Here is a 15,226-nt window from a genome sequence, read left to right as displayed (position 1 = left end):
ACAGACAGACAGAGAGACAGACAGACAGACAGACACACGGAGAAACATATAAACAGAGCCACAAACGGAAGTAGGCGAAGTGGACTAAATCAATATTATACAATAATTCAAAGGAAAGAAGTTTACCTCACACTTTTTAAAAACGTATTGCTCATTTATTCAGTGCGTTGTTGGTCTAGAAAGTTTGCAGTAAACATCTTTCCTGTGAATTACTGAACACTCCTCCTGTGTTTACCAGCACCTAGAAGCTGTGCATGGATCCTTGAACTTTTGCATAATATTGTACAGAAACGGAGTAAAATCTCACTTGAGTATCTCCACAGCAGGGCAGTGGGCTAGTGAGCGCAGCAGCGTCTCCCCAGCACCGTCTCCAATGCAGTTATCAGCCAGGCTAGGGGGCACATACAGATTCAAGATTCTATTGTCAAAAAAGGCAACAAAATAGTGTTTGGGGTAGAATACTTAGTAGCAGCAGGTTTTCAAAGTAAAGTGCACAAGCGGTAAAACTGCCACCAGTGCTTGACCCCCCCAAGCCCCCTTTCATCCCACTTAAAGTGCAACAAAGATTATTAAGTGCCATAATGCTTCTCCTGTACTGTACTGTACAGTATGTAGTGTATGTCCGTGTGTGGTGATGATCTCACCTGATGTGCCTCAGCTGTGTCCAGGTGGGGATGTGTTTAACCAGCTCCTGCACACCCATCTCTCCCAATCTTATGGCCTCCAGCCTGCACACACACACACACACACACACATACACACACGTACACACGTACACACACACACACACACACACACACATTCACTCACACACACACACACACACGGACACACACACGGACACACACATACAGACAGACAGACAGACAGACACACACACACACACACACACACACACACACACACACACACACACACACACACACACACACACAAACACACTTATAAGTTATATACAACACAGTATAGCCAGTATAAAAATGACCAATGTCTGTAATGCTGTTGTAAATCTGGAAAAGAGAAAAAGAGAGAAACACCTCACTGGAAGACTTGGAGTGCACTTGCAGTAGGGATGCAAATTATCGATTGATTTATTAATCGTTAGTTGATTGCCTTATCGATTGCCTTATGATTAATTGATAAGCGGCGTTTAATATGCTACATTTAAATTAATTCTATTTAAATTCTTTAATCCAAACGTGATTTAAATATTCCGGTTATTCAGACCCCTCTTTACACACACTCTTCACATGCCCATTTCACCTGGGTCTCTTGTCAGTTGAATTGGCGATTAATTGAGATGAATGTTTTTTAATCGATTAATCGTTTGCATCCCTAACTTGCAGTTTTCACTGTAGCATGCACTCCTGTCAGCTCCATACAGTAGCGGACAGTGGCAAGCAGAGACAGCGAGAGACTGCATAATCACTAGGGGCTTAAAGCTGAATCGAAGATGCTGATGTTTCTAATCCATTGTTGTGAGTGCATTACAGTGTGAATGTGTGTACAAGAGAAAAAGCATTAAGAGCCACAGACAGAAAGAAGGAGAGAAAGAGAGAGAGAGAGAGAGAGAGAGAGAGAGAGAGAGGGGGGAGGGAGATATATATATATATATATATATATATATAGAGAGAGAGAGAGAGAGAGAGAGAGAGAGAGAGAGAGAGAGAGAGAGAGAGAGAGAGAGCGCATGTGTCTGTGCGTGTGCGTGTGTGCTTGTGTGTGTGTGTGTGTGTGTGTCCGTGTGTGTGTGTGTGTCTGTGTATGTGCAACCGCATGTGTTTGCACTCACTCAATCTGTTCCATGCCATTACATCCCCGCAGTGCCGCCATTAGAGGCTGCGTGTGCGTGGTGATATTCCGCTGCTCAGGTGATGCAGTTACCATGGAGATGCCGCTCAGCCTAAACAAAACACAAACAAACAAACAAAACAGCTGTGAACAAAACAGCACGCCGACTACTGTCTCATAATGATCGACCACTGAAACTGATATAAATGGGCTGTGTAGCTATCTGCTGAGACATTGATATGACTACAGTACCAAGAGCTGTCCGACAAACAGTCATCTTTCCGAGCTCAAAGCTACTGTTGAATGCAGCTATGAGGTGGCCTGGCTAACTCTGATGAAGACATACTGCGTCGAAACGTTAGTCATGCTTGCACCACAGCATGCTTGCACCACAGCAAAACGTGTCCTGTGTGCTCCATTCATCGTTGGCCCAGTCTCCTGTGAAGTGGACCAGCTTGTTTTCAACTGAATACAGTCCCAGACTGAGAGCACCAAAAAGGCTAGAACGCAAGTGACCTCCTTTCCAGTGGCCTGGTTCACCTCAAGTGAGATAGTCAAGAGGCTACCTATGCAATTTCTCATAGAAGAGAGGAGTAGGAGTGGTTTACGATTGCCCGTGGCCATTCATTGGCCGTTACAAATGTATCCTTCATTTGGCATATACGTACATAGCCCATTGCCAATCGTGTCAGCTGTATTTATTCTTCCGTTTGTCGAGTAGTACGTGTCATCGTCTTCCAACCCCACCCCGCTCTACATGTAATTGGTTCTCTCGCTCCAGACCCCACATTCAGGGAAGAAACCCATCCCAAGCATCATGGGGATTTCCCTGGCTAGCTATGAGGTACACGTACATGAGCAGTCATGGGTAAATGGTTAGGGCGTAAGACTTGTAGCCCAAAGGTTGACGGTTCGAATCCTGACCCGCCAGGTAGGTTAGTGGGGGGAGTAATTAACCAGTGCCCTCCCCCATCCTCCTCTATGACTGAGGTACCCTGAGCATGGTACCGTCCCGCCGCACTGCGCCATTGAGGACTGCCCCCTTGCACGGGTGAGGCATAAATGAAATTTCGTTGTGTGCAGTGTTCACTTGTGTGCTGTGCAGTGCCGTGTCACGATGACAATGGGAGTTGCAGTTTCCCAATGGGGCTTTCAGGTGAAACTCCTGCTCTCTGTCTGCTGCACACACAAAGCAATGAAGGTACTGCTCTGTACCTAATATTACATCACATTAAATTACATTACGTACATTACAGTAGTGTACAGCATGTGTAATATAGTTCTTCATCTGTGAACTGGTACTTTTGGCATAGGTGTGTTTAGGATATCATTAGCTATCCCATATTTACAGTTTACAGACAAAGAGCTGCATTCCACATGCACCCATCTCCTCTCACCTTAGAGACGTCATGGAGGTCATGTGACTGAGGCCTAGTGCCAAGCAGCTCAGGGCCTCCTCGCTCAGTTCAAGATGCTCCAGCCTGGACACAACAAAATGGACACAAAAGACACACAGCATGCATTATTATGTACTGTTTAATATTGCAATTACCAGCACAACTCACAAACTTTCACAGACCCCACCAGGGCTGGACTGGCCATCTGGCACAGCGGGTATTTCCCGGTGGGCCCTGCACCCTCGTAGGCCCCTATTTTCAGAAAAGTTAAAAAAAAATTTTTTTTTAAACATTTCTGAAAATAGGGGCCCATGGGAGTGCAGGGCCCACTGGGAAATCAATTCTGTGCCGCTAATTATAAGGTGCCCCTTTAAACCAAAAGTGCACGGGCCCTATTTCTCACCCAGTCAAGCCCTGGACCTCACTAGTGCGGGTGGTGAACCTATGGCCTGGGGGCTGGTCACGGCCTGTGAGGCCATCTTATCCGGCCCCCAATATCATTTTAATGCTATGCATTTTCACATGAAATATGACATGCTTTGTAAAGCAATCTGAAAAATTACATTTGCAATACAATCAAGTTATATTCAGGGGACCTTGTGAAGGTGTGGTCTGTTGTAAAGGTGGCTGCCTTCAATAGGCCTTAACGTGCAGGGAGAAATCCTAGTTTCGGTCCATAGTACGGCCCTTGGGAGGACTTAATAAAATTGGAATCACTTCTAATGACAAAGGTTCCTCACCCCTGCCCTAGCGATACACACCGGACCCCCACACTCAGAATTCAACCTGAGTACTCACCTTAGGCCCTCTAGCGTCCGGCACTGAGCAATGCCCCTGACCACCTCCAAGCCTCTTGGTGGTGACCAGCCAGAACACCTTGACAACCTGAAATTGCCACGACAACCACAGATGACCCTTGGACATGAGAGAAAGTAACAAAAAAAGTAACATCAATAACAACCAATATTTTACTAATTCAAAGTGCTTAACCCCCTTACACAGAGCCTGAGTTGTATAACTTTCCTGTCACCAAAACTGTAATGATCAAGTCTTAATGTAATATGTTACTTCAGGCTCTTGGTAATGTCATAGCAATGTTATTATCAGAGATTCTTTAAGTCTCTCTACTCTCTCTGTTATTACGATGCAGTTGATTCTTTTCAACAATGAGTGAACTGGCCCGTTGGCAGGCCCATCTGTGCCAAGACACTACACTCTGCATTGTGTCAAGTCTAAAAATGATCATACACTTGTTTAATTATGTCAGAGTTGCGGATTATTATTGTGAAATTAAAAATGGCAGTTATCCAAAAGAGACTTGTTAGGTTCTCACTCTATGCACTTGAGGTGTGGAAGGCTGGGCAATGTCTCGCCGAGCTTCACCGCTCCCATATCACTGATTAAACACCCGCTCAACCTGCAAAACACACATGGTGACAGTACAAATACATTGTAAAAAATACTGTATTGTTATGAATGTCAACAGAGATACATGGGTGCTTTAAGAATTCCAGACTTACGAAATACTCTGAAGATTTGGACACTGACGGAGGGCATCTATGATCGGCACTATTTCATATTCAGTTGGTGGCTTAGTTTGGAGGCTGGAAGACAGAAAGGAAAGAAGAAAGAAAGAAAAGGTTGCTGAAACTTTACCTACAGCAGTGGTTTCCAAACTTTTCCAGTGGGGACCCCCACCAACAATGTTTTTTTTGTCCATTAATATTGCTAGATTTTCCATTAATAGTTTGTCCGCTGCTAATAGTGCTATAACATAGAGCTATATGCCATACGTAGTTTACCTCAGTTTTCTCAAATTCTCGAGGGTATGAAGAATAGAGACAATGAAGTCTGCTCCCTCTGGACCTATTCTGTTCAGGTATAGGCTGAGGAGAGAGAAGGGGGCAGGTCATGGCAGAGTTTACACAACATAAACAATACCCATGGACCACTGGTAATTCTGAATCATTGTGGAGAATGTCTGAGTTATTAGTCCCGTGTGATTGCTCCATGTCTGTAATTTGTCTGTGAAGTAATAATTCCGCTGCAAATTAACTATAGTGTTTCGGTGATACACAGACCAGTCCAGTGATCATTTCTGTCGCGTGAGAATGCACACGTGTGTGTTTGTGATCTCTTGTCTCTTATCTTTGTCAGAAGTTAATAATGGAGGATACTGGCAAAAGTTTGATTAACAGCATTTAAGGGACACATGGTAGTACGCCTATCCTGATTATATTGAACCAAATAAGCAAAAACAACTACCGGTACAAGAAGACCTTCAAGGACTCTGCGAGACGAAACAACAAATCCTGTCATAATGTCTGCAACTTGAGTAAATTACAGATTTTGTTTATCTCGTCCGAATGCATCACAAAATAACAGAGATGTAGGGGCAATTGGGATTTACCAGTGGTCCACAAGCAATATTTACATATACAATATTTATATTACATATAAACAGCCATGGGGCCAAGCGGAGGCCAAATGTAAGTCACTTGATTACTAGGCCAATCACCTGGTTGAATTAGAAAGGCAAAACCAGGTCACTTGGAATATGTGGCACTGGGGCCAGGTTAAGTTAAGAGGTAAATCATCTAATAGAATAGCCTGGAATCTTCATTTTCTAAAGAATACCAAGACTCCAGGCTCTTCTATGATGTACCTCTTAACGTAACCTGGTTTACTCCTGAACCAGCTCTGTAGTATAGGCCCCTGGGCTGTAACCTCTGAGTACAGGTTTCCCATCACTGCTCAGGAAGAGGGGTGATGTAACAGGTACTCTAGGTAGCATTGTGTATATATTGTACACATCTCGAACCCCATCCCCTAGGACCATATTCTACTCCAGTGTCACTTCATTCTATTCTATTCTATTCTATTCTATTCTATTCTATTATATTATATTCTATTCTATTCTGCCCTGGTTAGAGAGTAAACACATAGCTGTAAATGCCTGGAAAAGGTGAGCTGTGGTATGTTTATTTAACACTAGAGGGCACTCTCACAAAGCTTTGGTACAAACACATTAGAATAGAATAGAGTAGAATACAACAGAACAGAAAAAGTATGAGTGTATTTTCAGCACAAGAACTGAAATAACACTAGAAATAAATAAAACAGCTAGAAATAAATATACAGTACAATATATATAATAAATAATATATATATAATAACTTGAAATGCACTCAGAGAGTGCAGACCTCCAATGTTGAAGAATCTTAAAAAAAAATCTTGGGTCCAGATCGTGATACAGATCACCACAAAAATTAAAATCACTTGTTCCTTTTGTCATTTCCAACAACTGCTGACAGACAGACAAACAAACAGACAGACAGACAAACCAACGGAAACGAAAACAGAACCTCCTTGGGCGGAGGTGAAAATAAATAAATACTAGAGCCAATAGCAAGTGTGTCTAACTAAAGGCAGTTGAGCACTCACTCGATCTCCTGCAGCAATGCAGAGGCTGCAAGCGCAGGCTGCAGAGCACATAGGTGCTGGCCCTTCACGTCACAGTTGGAGAATCTGAAAAATAAAGAGGCACTTCGGTACAACGTCTATTCAGATATGACTACTTGTGTATGACTAATACCAGTAGCGTACATTAACGTTATCTTGCACTTTCACTCGTGCCAATTCCAAGGCGCTTTGCTTGATACAGTCATACAGTCACAGTCGTGTTGTGTAATAGTATGTGCCTCAGTTTATGGATACACTAGAAGGGGACTACTGTATTATTTTAACAAAAGAAAGCGTCAAGGTCATTTTTAAAATTGTAAATGTATCGAGACGAGACAAAACGAGATCAAAGGGTTCGCCATGACCCTTACGATCCGTTTGATAAGGATTTGCGTCACATCATTTAATCATCTTAGCTGGTGGCTAAACCAGATGCAATTTCACAGTTAAAGAATCTTCGAGTGGCCTTCACACCTTGAATCTTTTTTGCAGGTGCAGCCATCTCATGGAAGTCAATTGAAAATTATAGAAGAAGCGCAACACTGCTACAATTATGGTCAAGGTTTTAATGTGAAAGCTGACATAGCCTTCACATTAAAACCTTGACCGTAATTGTAGCAGTGTTGCGCTTCTTCTATAATTTACAGTTTATTCATTTGAATAAGAAAGTCAGCTGCAGCACTTACCTGATGCTCTTCAAAGATGAGCCCGTGCCCACTGAGTTACGACTGTTAAACACAAAGGAAAATGCAGTTACCACACCTCTATGAAACAAAGTGAAATGGGAGAGAGACGGGAGGGGTCGGCAAAGGACCCGGGTCGGGAATCGAACCCGGGTCAGCCGCATGGCAGGCGAGTGCCCTACCGGTTGGCCATGGCAGGGCCTTCACAGCAACTTTGAACTTGTGGATATGTAATAAATAGAAAAAGAAATAGAAAGATAAGCACTAGGCCCTAATTTCAGTTTGACAAGCATTCTGCCCTACAAAGGCAAAGTGTAGTAGCGTAACTACATATTTTGTCAAAATTAAGTTTAGACTAAAAATGGTCATTATACCTCTTTTATCTTCTAGCAAAGCATTGTGGTCCAAATATGTCCCGTTTTAGAGATATTGCAATGTAATATTTGCAGTAACTACAATTTCCAACCTCATGCCAAGACTTTGAAGGCATGTTTCTCTGTTTTGATGTTGCCTTGGTTGGGTAACAATCTTTAATGCCCACAGCTTGTCCACTTTGTATTTTTTTAAACTATATGTTGGGGCTTTTTGTCCTTTATTATTACAGGACAGTGTGGGAGTAGACAGGAAATGATTGGGAGAGAGAGATCGGGCAGGGCTGGGAAATGACCCCGGCCGGATCCCATGGAACCCCATGGGACCCCATGGGTCCCCGTGGGCAATATAAGCCAAAATGTGGGGGATTCAGCCCCCCCCCCCTGTCAACGTTGTTTAATCCTCACCTACCTGTGATTTGTAACACCGCGGTGTCCTGCCAAAGACAAAGTCATGAGGTTGCTGGTGACCCTACCAAGGGAAGCAAAACAGATTAGCGTACGTTTTGAATGATGTGCAAGCCAAATATCTTTTCTATGAAATACTACATAAAAACTACAAAACATACAATATTCCATAGATCATATAAACTCCCAACATGCATTTCCTATGTATGTGGTTATGTATATCTTGTTGTAAATACTGTATACTGCGTTTTCTTACTGTCTTTTCTTACTGTGAGCCAAGCAACGTAATTTCGTTCAATATATAGAATAAGATCAACTCAAGATTCACTATTTTATTCGTCATGTGCCTTCTTCCAATAGCACACTTGTGTACACCTGGCAAGTTGTTTGCCTGTTTGTGCAGACATACTGCAAAACTACAGAGTAGACCCCATTTACTGTTTGTACACAGATGTGACGTAATCAGTCTGCATGAGCATTGTTGGAGCAGAATCGTCCATGTACCGCACATCTGTAAAGAAATGAGCCAGTGTATGAAGAAGAAGTGTTTTTTTTCAAAATAAGAAATGGATGGTCACGATAACTTCAGATATGAAGTGGGCGACACAGACAAGGGCATTCCTGATGGTGTCCTCAGTCCAGTCGGTACGTTTATTTCTTGTAACCTCAAACATCTCCTATGCTTCTTGAACAGCCTTTTCCCTCTCACAATAGTGTAACAAGTGTACTTTTTAGAATCTCTTATTTTTTACAACGATACACACTTCAGGACGGCAGGTCTTCTCTCTTTAGGGTCTGCTGCACTATCTGCTTGTGTGCACGTGTGTTTGAGTCAACAATGCGTGCACAGTCAGTGAGGTCAATTGAGGCCCCTAATTCCGTTACAAACCATACATTACCTCAACTATGGTATGGAGATGAAGCCTGTGGTCAGCTGACAACAGGTTCCCCTTACCACATCTGATGAGTGACTTAACCCATTGACGCCTAAGGCAGCTGCTAAAAAGGGTGCTGAATGCCTGAACTCTTTTTAAGAAAAGCTGCCCTCAGCCTATAAAAACCTAAATATCTCAGCTTCTGAAGCACATAAAAATATGCACTAAGTTGCATTTAAACGCTAAGACCCTCATCTTTCATTGAATGTATTCATTCATCTCAAACAAACAGAGATTTTTAATGAAGTTGTCTCAAATCTTATGAGCCTGAATGTTTCGTAATGCAGCTCCAGGCGCCAGGGCCAATGTTGCGCAACACAACATCAGGCATCAATGGGTTAACCAGAACTTGAATACTCTGGTATACATACTGAGACAGTGGTGAGCAGCACAGGAGCGCCACAAGAAACGGTGCTTTCCCCCGTGCTGTTCACTCTGTATACAACTGACTTCAGCTACAACTCTGTGACATGCCACATGCAGAAGTTTTCAGATGACACTGCAATTGTGGGGTGTATCAGAGACGGTCAGAAGGAGGAGTACAGGGGACTGGTCGACGACTTCATGGGATGGAGAGAGGTGTCAAAACAATCAGCTGTACCTGAACACCACCAAAACCAAGGAAATGGTTATTGATTTCAGGCGCTCCACCCCACCCTTGGTGCCTGTCTCTATTGGGGGAGAGAAGGTGGAGACTGTCTGCACTTACAAGTACTGTACCTGGGAGTGCACCTCGACAATAAACTGGACTGGTCCACAAACTCAGATGCACTCTACAGGAAAGGCCAAAGCAGGCTCTATTTCCTCAGAAGGCTGAGGTCCTTCAATGTCTGCAGCCGACTTCTGCTTATGTTCTACCAGTCTGTCATGGCCAGCGTCTATGCTGTGACATGCTGGGGTGGAAGCGTCAGGAAGAGAGATGCTGGACGCCTTGACAGACTGGTGAGGAAGGCGGGGTCAGTGGTGGGCATGGAGCTGAAGTCACTCACCTCAACAGCTGAGAGCAGAACACTGAGCATACTGGACTCTATTATGGACAATCAGCATCACCCCCTTAACGCCACCTTCACTAACCAACTGAGTCTGTTCAGTCACAGACTCCGGGCTTTCACCTGCAGGACTGACAGACTAAGGAAGTCCTTTGTCCCATGGGCAATTCAGCTGTTTAACAACACACAGAAGGAAACTAAGAAGGACATCATCATTGGGGACTGGACTGCCTGAGATGCCAGAGCTGGCCCAGGCCGGGAAACCTCTTGGCGCGCGTGTGTGTGTGTGTGTGTGTGTGTGTGTGTGTGTGTGTGTGTGTGTGTGTGTGTGTGTGTGTGTGTGTGTGTGTGTGTGTGTGTGTGTGTGTGTGTGTGTGTGTGTGTGTGTGTGTGTGTGTGTTGTGTTGTGTGTGTGGGTGTGCTGTCCAATCACTGCACTTTTAAGGAACTTTTGACTCTTTACCACTGGACATACTTATTTTCCTGCTTACCACAAGCAAAGACTGTGATCTGGCGGAGCTGGCCCAGTTACTGGGAACCTCCTGTGTGTATGTGTGTGTGTGTGTGTGTGTGTGTGTGTGTGTGTGTGTGTGTGTGTGTGTGTGTGTGTGTGTGTGTGTGTGTGTGTGTGTGTGTGTGTGTGTGTGTGTGTGTGTGTGTGTGCGTGAGTGTGCGCGTGGGCGTGTGGTTGTCTATACACTTACCTGTACTTTACAGTGACATTGTGAGACACTTTCACCCCTATCATACTCTGTACACTGCCTACTTCTACATACTATACTATATCATAGATATATCTGTCAACACTGGTCATGTTAAGACTGTCTACCTTAACTGACAGAGTATGTTTTCTGCACATGGTATATCCCAACTCACAGAATGTCTTTTTGCACAATTACCTTTTTACATTTTTTTTAACATTTTTTACATATTACTTTTTCACATTCGTTATCTTTACTATTTTTACCTCCGCCAGGAGGTTATGTGATCGCCTGGGTTTGTGTGTGTTCTGTGTTTGTTTGTTGTCTGTGTTTGTTTGTTGTCTGTGTTTGTTAGTTCGCTGCTATTCCACTGCCTGCCACAAGGTGCGCACGGTGAGCACTGAGCAGAGGCGTGCCTGCGCCTGTCTCAGCAAGGAACAGGGAGAGACTCTCTCCTTCACCGCCAGCTCCAACACCAAGTGCATTTCACCTAAAAAGTTGTTCATCTGCAGGCAGCCTTCATCCGCAAGCAGTAATCAGTCCTGTCAAATGAATTACCAACGCTACCAAAAATATTCAATTTGTTATGTGTGGCCTAGGCTATGTTATCATTGCTGGTGCGAGAAGGACAGTGACCACCCCCGCAGATCGTTTAGGTTCACAATGCTGTCGAATTAATTACGTTGTCAAAAAATATGGAATAGGCCTATGTGATCGTGTAAGTTCACAATGTTGTTGTGGACTGTGACTTAGGTTCACAATCCTGTCGAATTAATTAAGCTACCGTTGCCAAAATAATTTATGACTCTAGGCCTACGTTTACAATGCTGGCAAAATTCATTACATCCCCTTCGCTACATTTAAAGATAACCCCAAGTTGTTTGCGAGATGGACAGGGATCAGAAAGCCCGACAGCATGCATAATGGTCGAGCACCGGCATATATTCCACACGGGTGAGCCTGCGCCATTCTAAACAGTAAGGAACAGGGTGGGACTGTCTCCTTTGACGCCAGCTCCCACACCAGTGCTATCAACCTAAAAAGTTGCTCATCAGCAGGCAGCCTAGCCCTAGGCTACACCCTCATTGAAGTTAACAAACAATCATGTAAAATTAATTACCGCTGCCTAAAATATGTGTGAAGTGGAAGTGAATTGTTGCGAGATGGACAGTGACCACCGCAGATCATTTTGGTTGACAATGTCGAATTAATTGGGTACCATCGCCAAAAATATAGAATTTGTGGCTGTGTAAGTTCACAATGCTGGTCAAACACCCCCTTCACTAAATTGAAAATCAAGCCCAGTTGCGAGATAGAAACGGTGAATAGTGATTTGAGGAATGCGGGGAAGCAAATGCCGCTTCAACCGACAGCGCCAAGACTAACCAGTGGCCCATGAGAATGATGCATAGGCTATACCATCGTAGGCAAAAAAAGGCCTTACCCTTCTGTAGTTGTTTCAGTTTTGTTGGTCAAAATCATTACATTCCCTTCATTAATTAGGCTACAGTTCTATCAGCGCGTGATCACAAGCTTTCAAAGCAGGTAGATTTTGCAAATGACTGAACTGACATGAGTGTGTCATTTTGAAAGTTCTGACAGGAATATAGTCGTTCATATTGGTAAAGTGATTATTTTTGTCCATTATCTAATTATGCCATGCCCTGGCGGAGGTATGTGATCTCGGAGCACTTTTCTAGTTATTTTTATTTTGCCCTCCCTGACTATTCCTGTGTCATTTGTGTCTTGAAATGTCCATGTGGGCATTTGTTTATTTGTGTATTTATGTAAGCTACTGGATACCTGAATTTCCCCCTGGGGATTAATAAAGTTACTCTACTCTACTCTACTCTACTGTACATTGTGTTTGAACTATAAGGCAAGTTTCACTTTCATATATTTGGTGTGTACTCTGAAAACATGACATTTTGTGGCATGACACATGACATTGTGTTTGTAAATTGACAGAGATAGCCCTCAATTATCAAAAAAAATAGTCACATAACCCTTATAGAATTTTGATTTTACCAGTACCTTACCAGTTTTTCTTTTCTTATATATTCTGTACCAAAATTCTGCGATTCAGAATGATTTTTATGAGCAGAGTACTTGGAAATACAATGAGAAGTGTGCAACAAAATAATGGCTTGACAATAAATAACTTTTGAATAGAAACTTAGAAAAAGCAAAAGTTGGTCTGGACCTACTCTATCTCCTGAATGTTGGAGTTGACGTTTAGGCATCCTGCTACCAAGGCGACCACTGCTTCATCACTCATCCACGCCTCCTCGATGCTGCCAGAGAGGAACAGAAATACTAAATGATCCAACAGAGCCAGCTAGATAGTAGACTTGGCGGCCACTGGGCCTACCTTAGGCAACTCTTGCATATGAGTCAAGGAGAAATAAAGTTCTTAAAGCTAAAAACCCTTTATTGTAAACTGGGGCATAGTCTAAAAACGCTGACCGGTTTCAACCTCATCGCGTCTTTGTCAGCTAGATAGTACTTTGTTTGGTAGCACTTCACTTGACGGCGGCGTCATATGTATGACATAACAGTGTCGTAACATTGTCATAATGCAGTCATGCATGTGTCATAATACATATTATGTCAATGCCATAAGCATTTTATGACTTTGTCATTAAGTGAAATTCGGTAATGGTAAGGACAGGCCTAACAATGTCAACTTTTCATGGCCATAAAAACTATATGGGGACACATATAGATATTTTCAGAAGTGGTATGGACATGCCACCATCCTCCCCCTAAAGTAGGCGCAATGACAATGGGAGTTTCCCAGGTGAGCTGTACTGCTGATCCTCTGACCTGATGTTCCACTGGAGGTGATGGGGGCTCACAAGCTGGAAAAACGTCTCGATAGCCTCGGAACACAGTCCGTTATCTCGCATTCTAGAATACAAAGATGAGAAAAAAGAAAACAGTGATGAAGTTATACCGGTACGCAGCTTTTGTGCGCGTATGTGTTTGTTTGTGCGTGCCTGCGTGTATTTGTGTATGTGTGTGTGTGTGTGTGTGTGTGTGTGTGTGTGTGTGTGTGTGTGTGTGTGTGTGTGTGTGTGTGTGTGTGTGTGTGTGTGTGTGTGTGTGTGTGTGTGTGTGTGTGTGTGTGTGTGTGTGTGCAGCTCAGTGTGATACCTACTCAAGGTTCCGTAGTGAGCATAGTTTGGCCAGGTCACTGAGTATGGTCAGGCTGTCACTGAGCAGCGTCTTACAGGATAGCCTGCATGTTAAAGACATCACAGACACATACCTAAAGCAACACAACATTAGCACAATACTGTCACCACAATTACAATACTAACACACCAATGGTTTTTAACTCAAGCACATAAAAACATAAAATGAGTTGCATTTAAAATCTAGGTCCCTCATTTTGCATTAGAATGTGTTCAATCAGCTCTGACATACCCACATTTTTAATAAAACAGTTCAAATCTCAAGAACCTGAATGCAGCATAAATGTCGCTCCAGGACAAAATGGTTCAATTAAGACACAACATTTTCATGGTTAACTACATACATGATAACTTAAATAGCAAGCGTAATCAGAGATGAAAACCTGGCCCCCAAATGATGCACAGGTGCACACAGGATTCAAAAGAAAATCTAATAGAATTTGTATAGAATATTCATATTCCTCAAATGAGTCTATAAACCATATTTGGTAACAATGAGCCTATTGACAAATTAATAAGACAGAGAGACAGACAGAAAGACAGACAGAGAGAGAGAGACAGACAGAGAGACCGACCAACCAACAGACAGAAAAACGTGACAAATCACACACTTGGGCAAACAAACACACATCCAGCATTGGCCAGGGGACCAGGTTGCCATGTCTGGCTGCTCTTCATTAATTCTGATTTGGTGTGTGTGTGTGTGTGTGTGTGTGTGTGTGTGTGTGTGTGTGTGTGTGTGTGTGTGTGTGTGTGTGTGTGTGTGTGTGTGTGTGTGTGTGTGTGTGTGTGTGCTGAACCCCTCACTCACTCTAGTGTGACGAGCGTGGGGCAGGTCAGCAGGATCTCCACCAGCTTCTGCACATGCTCAGTTGTGAAGTTGCACTCTCGCAGACTGCAGCAGGAACAGGAAATAGGAAGTGGAAGAAGAAGAGGAGGAACAAAGGCATGAGGAGGGGGAGGAGGAGGAACAATTACATGAGGAGGAGAAGGAGGAACAATTACATGAGGAGGAGGTGGAGGAACAACTGCATGACATATGGATAGGAGAGGTGGGAGGTGGCGAGTGTGTGTGTGTGTGTGTGGTGGGGAAGGATAAGGAAGAGCGGGAGAGAGAGAGAGAGAGAGAGAGAGAGAGAAGGGGAAGAAAGAGAGGGAGGGAGGTATGAAGGGAATAGAGAGAGAGAGAGACAGAGACAGAGAGACAGAGAGAGCGGAGAGGATAGGGGGGAGAAGAGAGAGAGAAAGAGAGAGTGAGAGAGAGACAAAGACAGAGAGAGAGTGAGAGAGAG

General features: G+C 43.5%; 1 protein-coding gene across 1 annotated transcript in view; it reads right to left on the bottom strand.

Annotated features, from left to right (window-relative positions):
- The window catches only part of nlrc5 (NLR family, CARD domain containing 5), a 45,283-nt gene that overhangs the window by 6,478 nt on the left and 23,579 nt on the right, over nucleotides 1–15,226 (bottom strand). Inside the window, exons 28-42 of the mRNA XM_063196878.1 lie at nucleotides 14,746–14,829; nucleotides 13,898–13,978; nucleotides 13,564–13,647; nucleotides 12,945–13,031; nucleotides 8,117–8,176; nucleotides 7,337–7,378; nucleotides 6,633–6,716; nucleotides 4,991–5,074; nucleotides 4,709–4,792; nucleotides 4,522–4,605; nucleotides 3,987–4,103; nucleotides 3,189–3,272; nucleotides 1,793–1,903; nucleotides 645–728; nucleotides 308–391 (exon numbers count right to left, since the gene is read on the bottom strand). Of these exons, the coding sequence (XP_063052948.1) occupies nucleotides 308–391; nucleotides 645–728; nucleotides 1,793–1,903; nucleotides 3,189–3,272; nucleotides 3,987–4,103; nucleotides 4,522–4,605; nucleotides 4,709–4,792; nucleotides 4,991–5,074; nucleotides 6,633–6,716; nucleotides 7,337–7,378; nucleotides 8,117–8,176; nucleotides 12,945–13,031; nucleotides 13,564–13,647; nucleotides 13,898–13,978; nucleotides 14,746–14,829 (1,254 nt within the window). The remainder of the gene's footprint in view (nucleotides 1–307; nucleotides 392–644; nucleotides 729–1,792; nucleotides 1,904–3,188; nucleotides 3,273–3,986; nucleotides 4,104–4,521; nucleotides 4,606–4,708; nucleotides 4,793–4,990; nucleotides 5,075–6,632; nucleotides 6,717–7,336; nucleotides 7,379–8,116; nucleotides 8,177–12,944; nucleotides 13,032–13,563; nucleotides 13,648–13,897; nucleotides 13,979–14,745; nucleotides 14,830–15,226) is intronic.

Source organism: Engraulis encrasicolus, chromosome 4 (assembly GCF_034702125.1).
Source record: "Engraulis encrasicolus isolate BLACKSEA-1 chromosome 4, IST_EnEncr_1.0, whole genome shotgun sequence".
Taxonomy (NCBI): domain Eukaryota; kingdom Metazoa; phylum Chordata; class Actinopteri; order Clupeiformes; family Engraulidae; genus Engraulis; species Engraulis encrasicolus.
The sequence above is the reverse complement of the archived record's forward strand: the minus strand, read 5'-3'. Positions and strand labels throughout refer to the sequence as shown.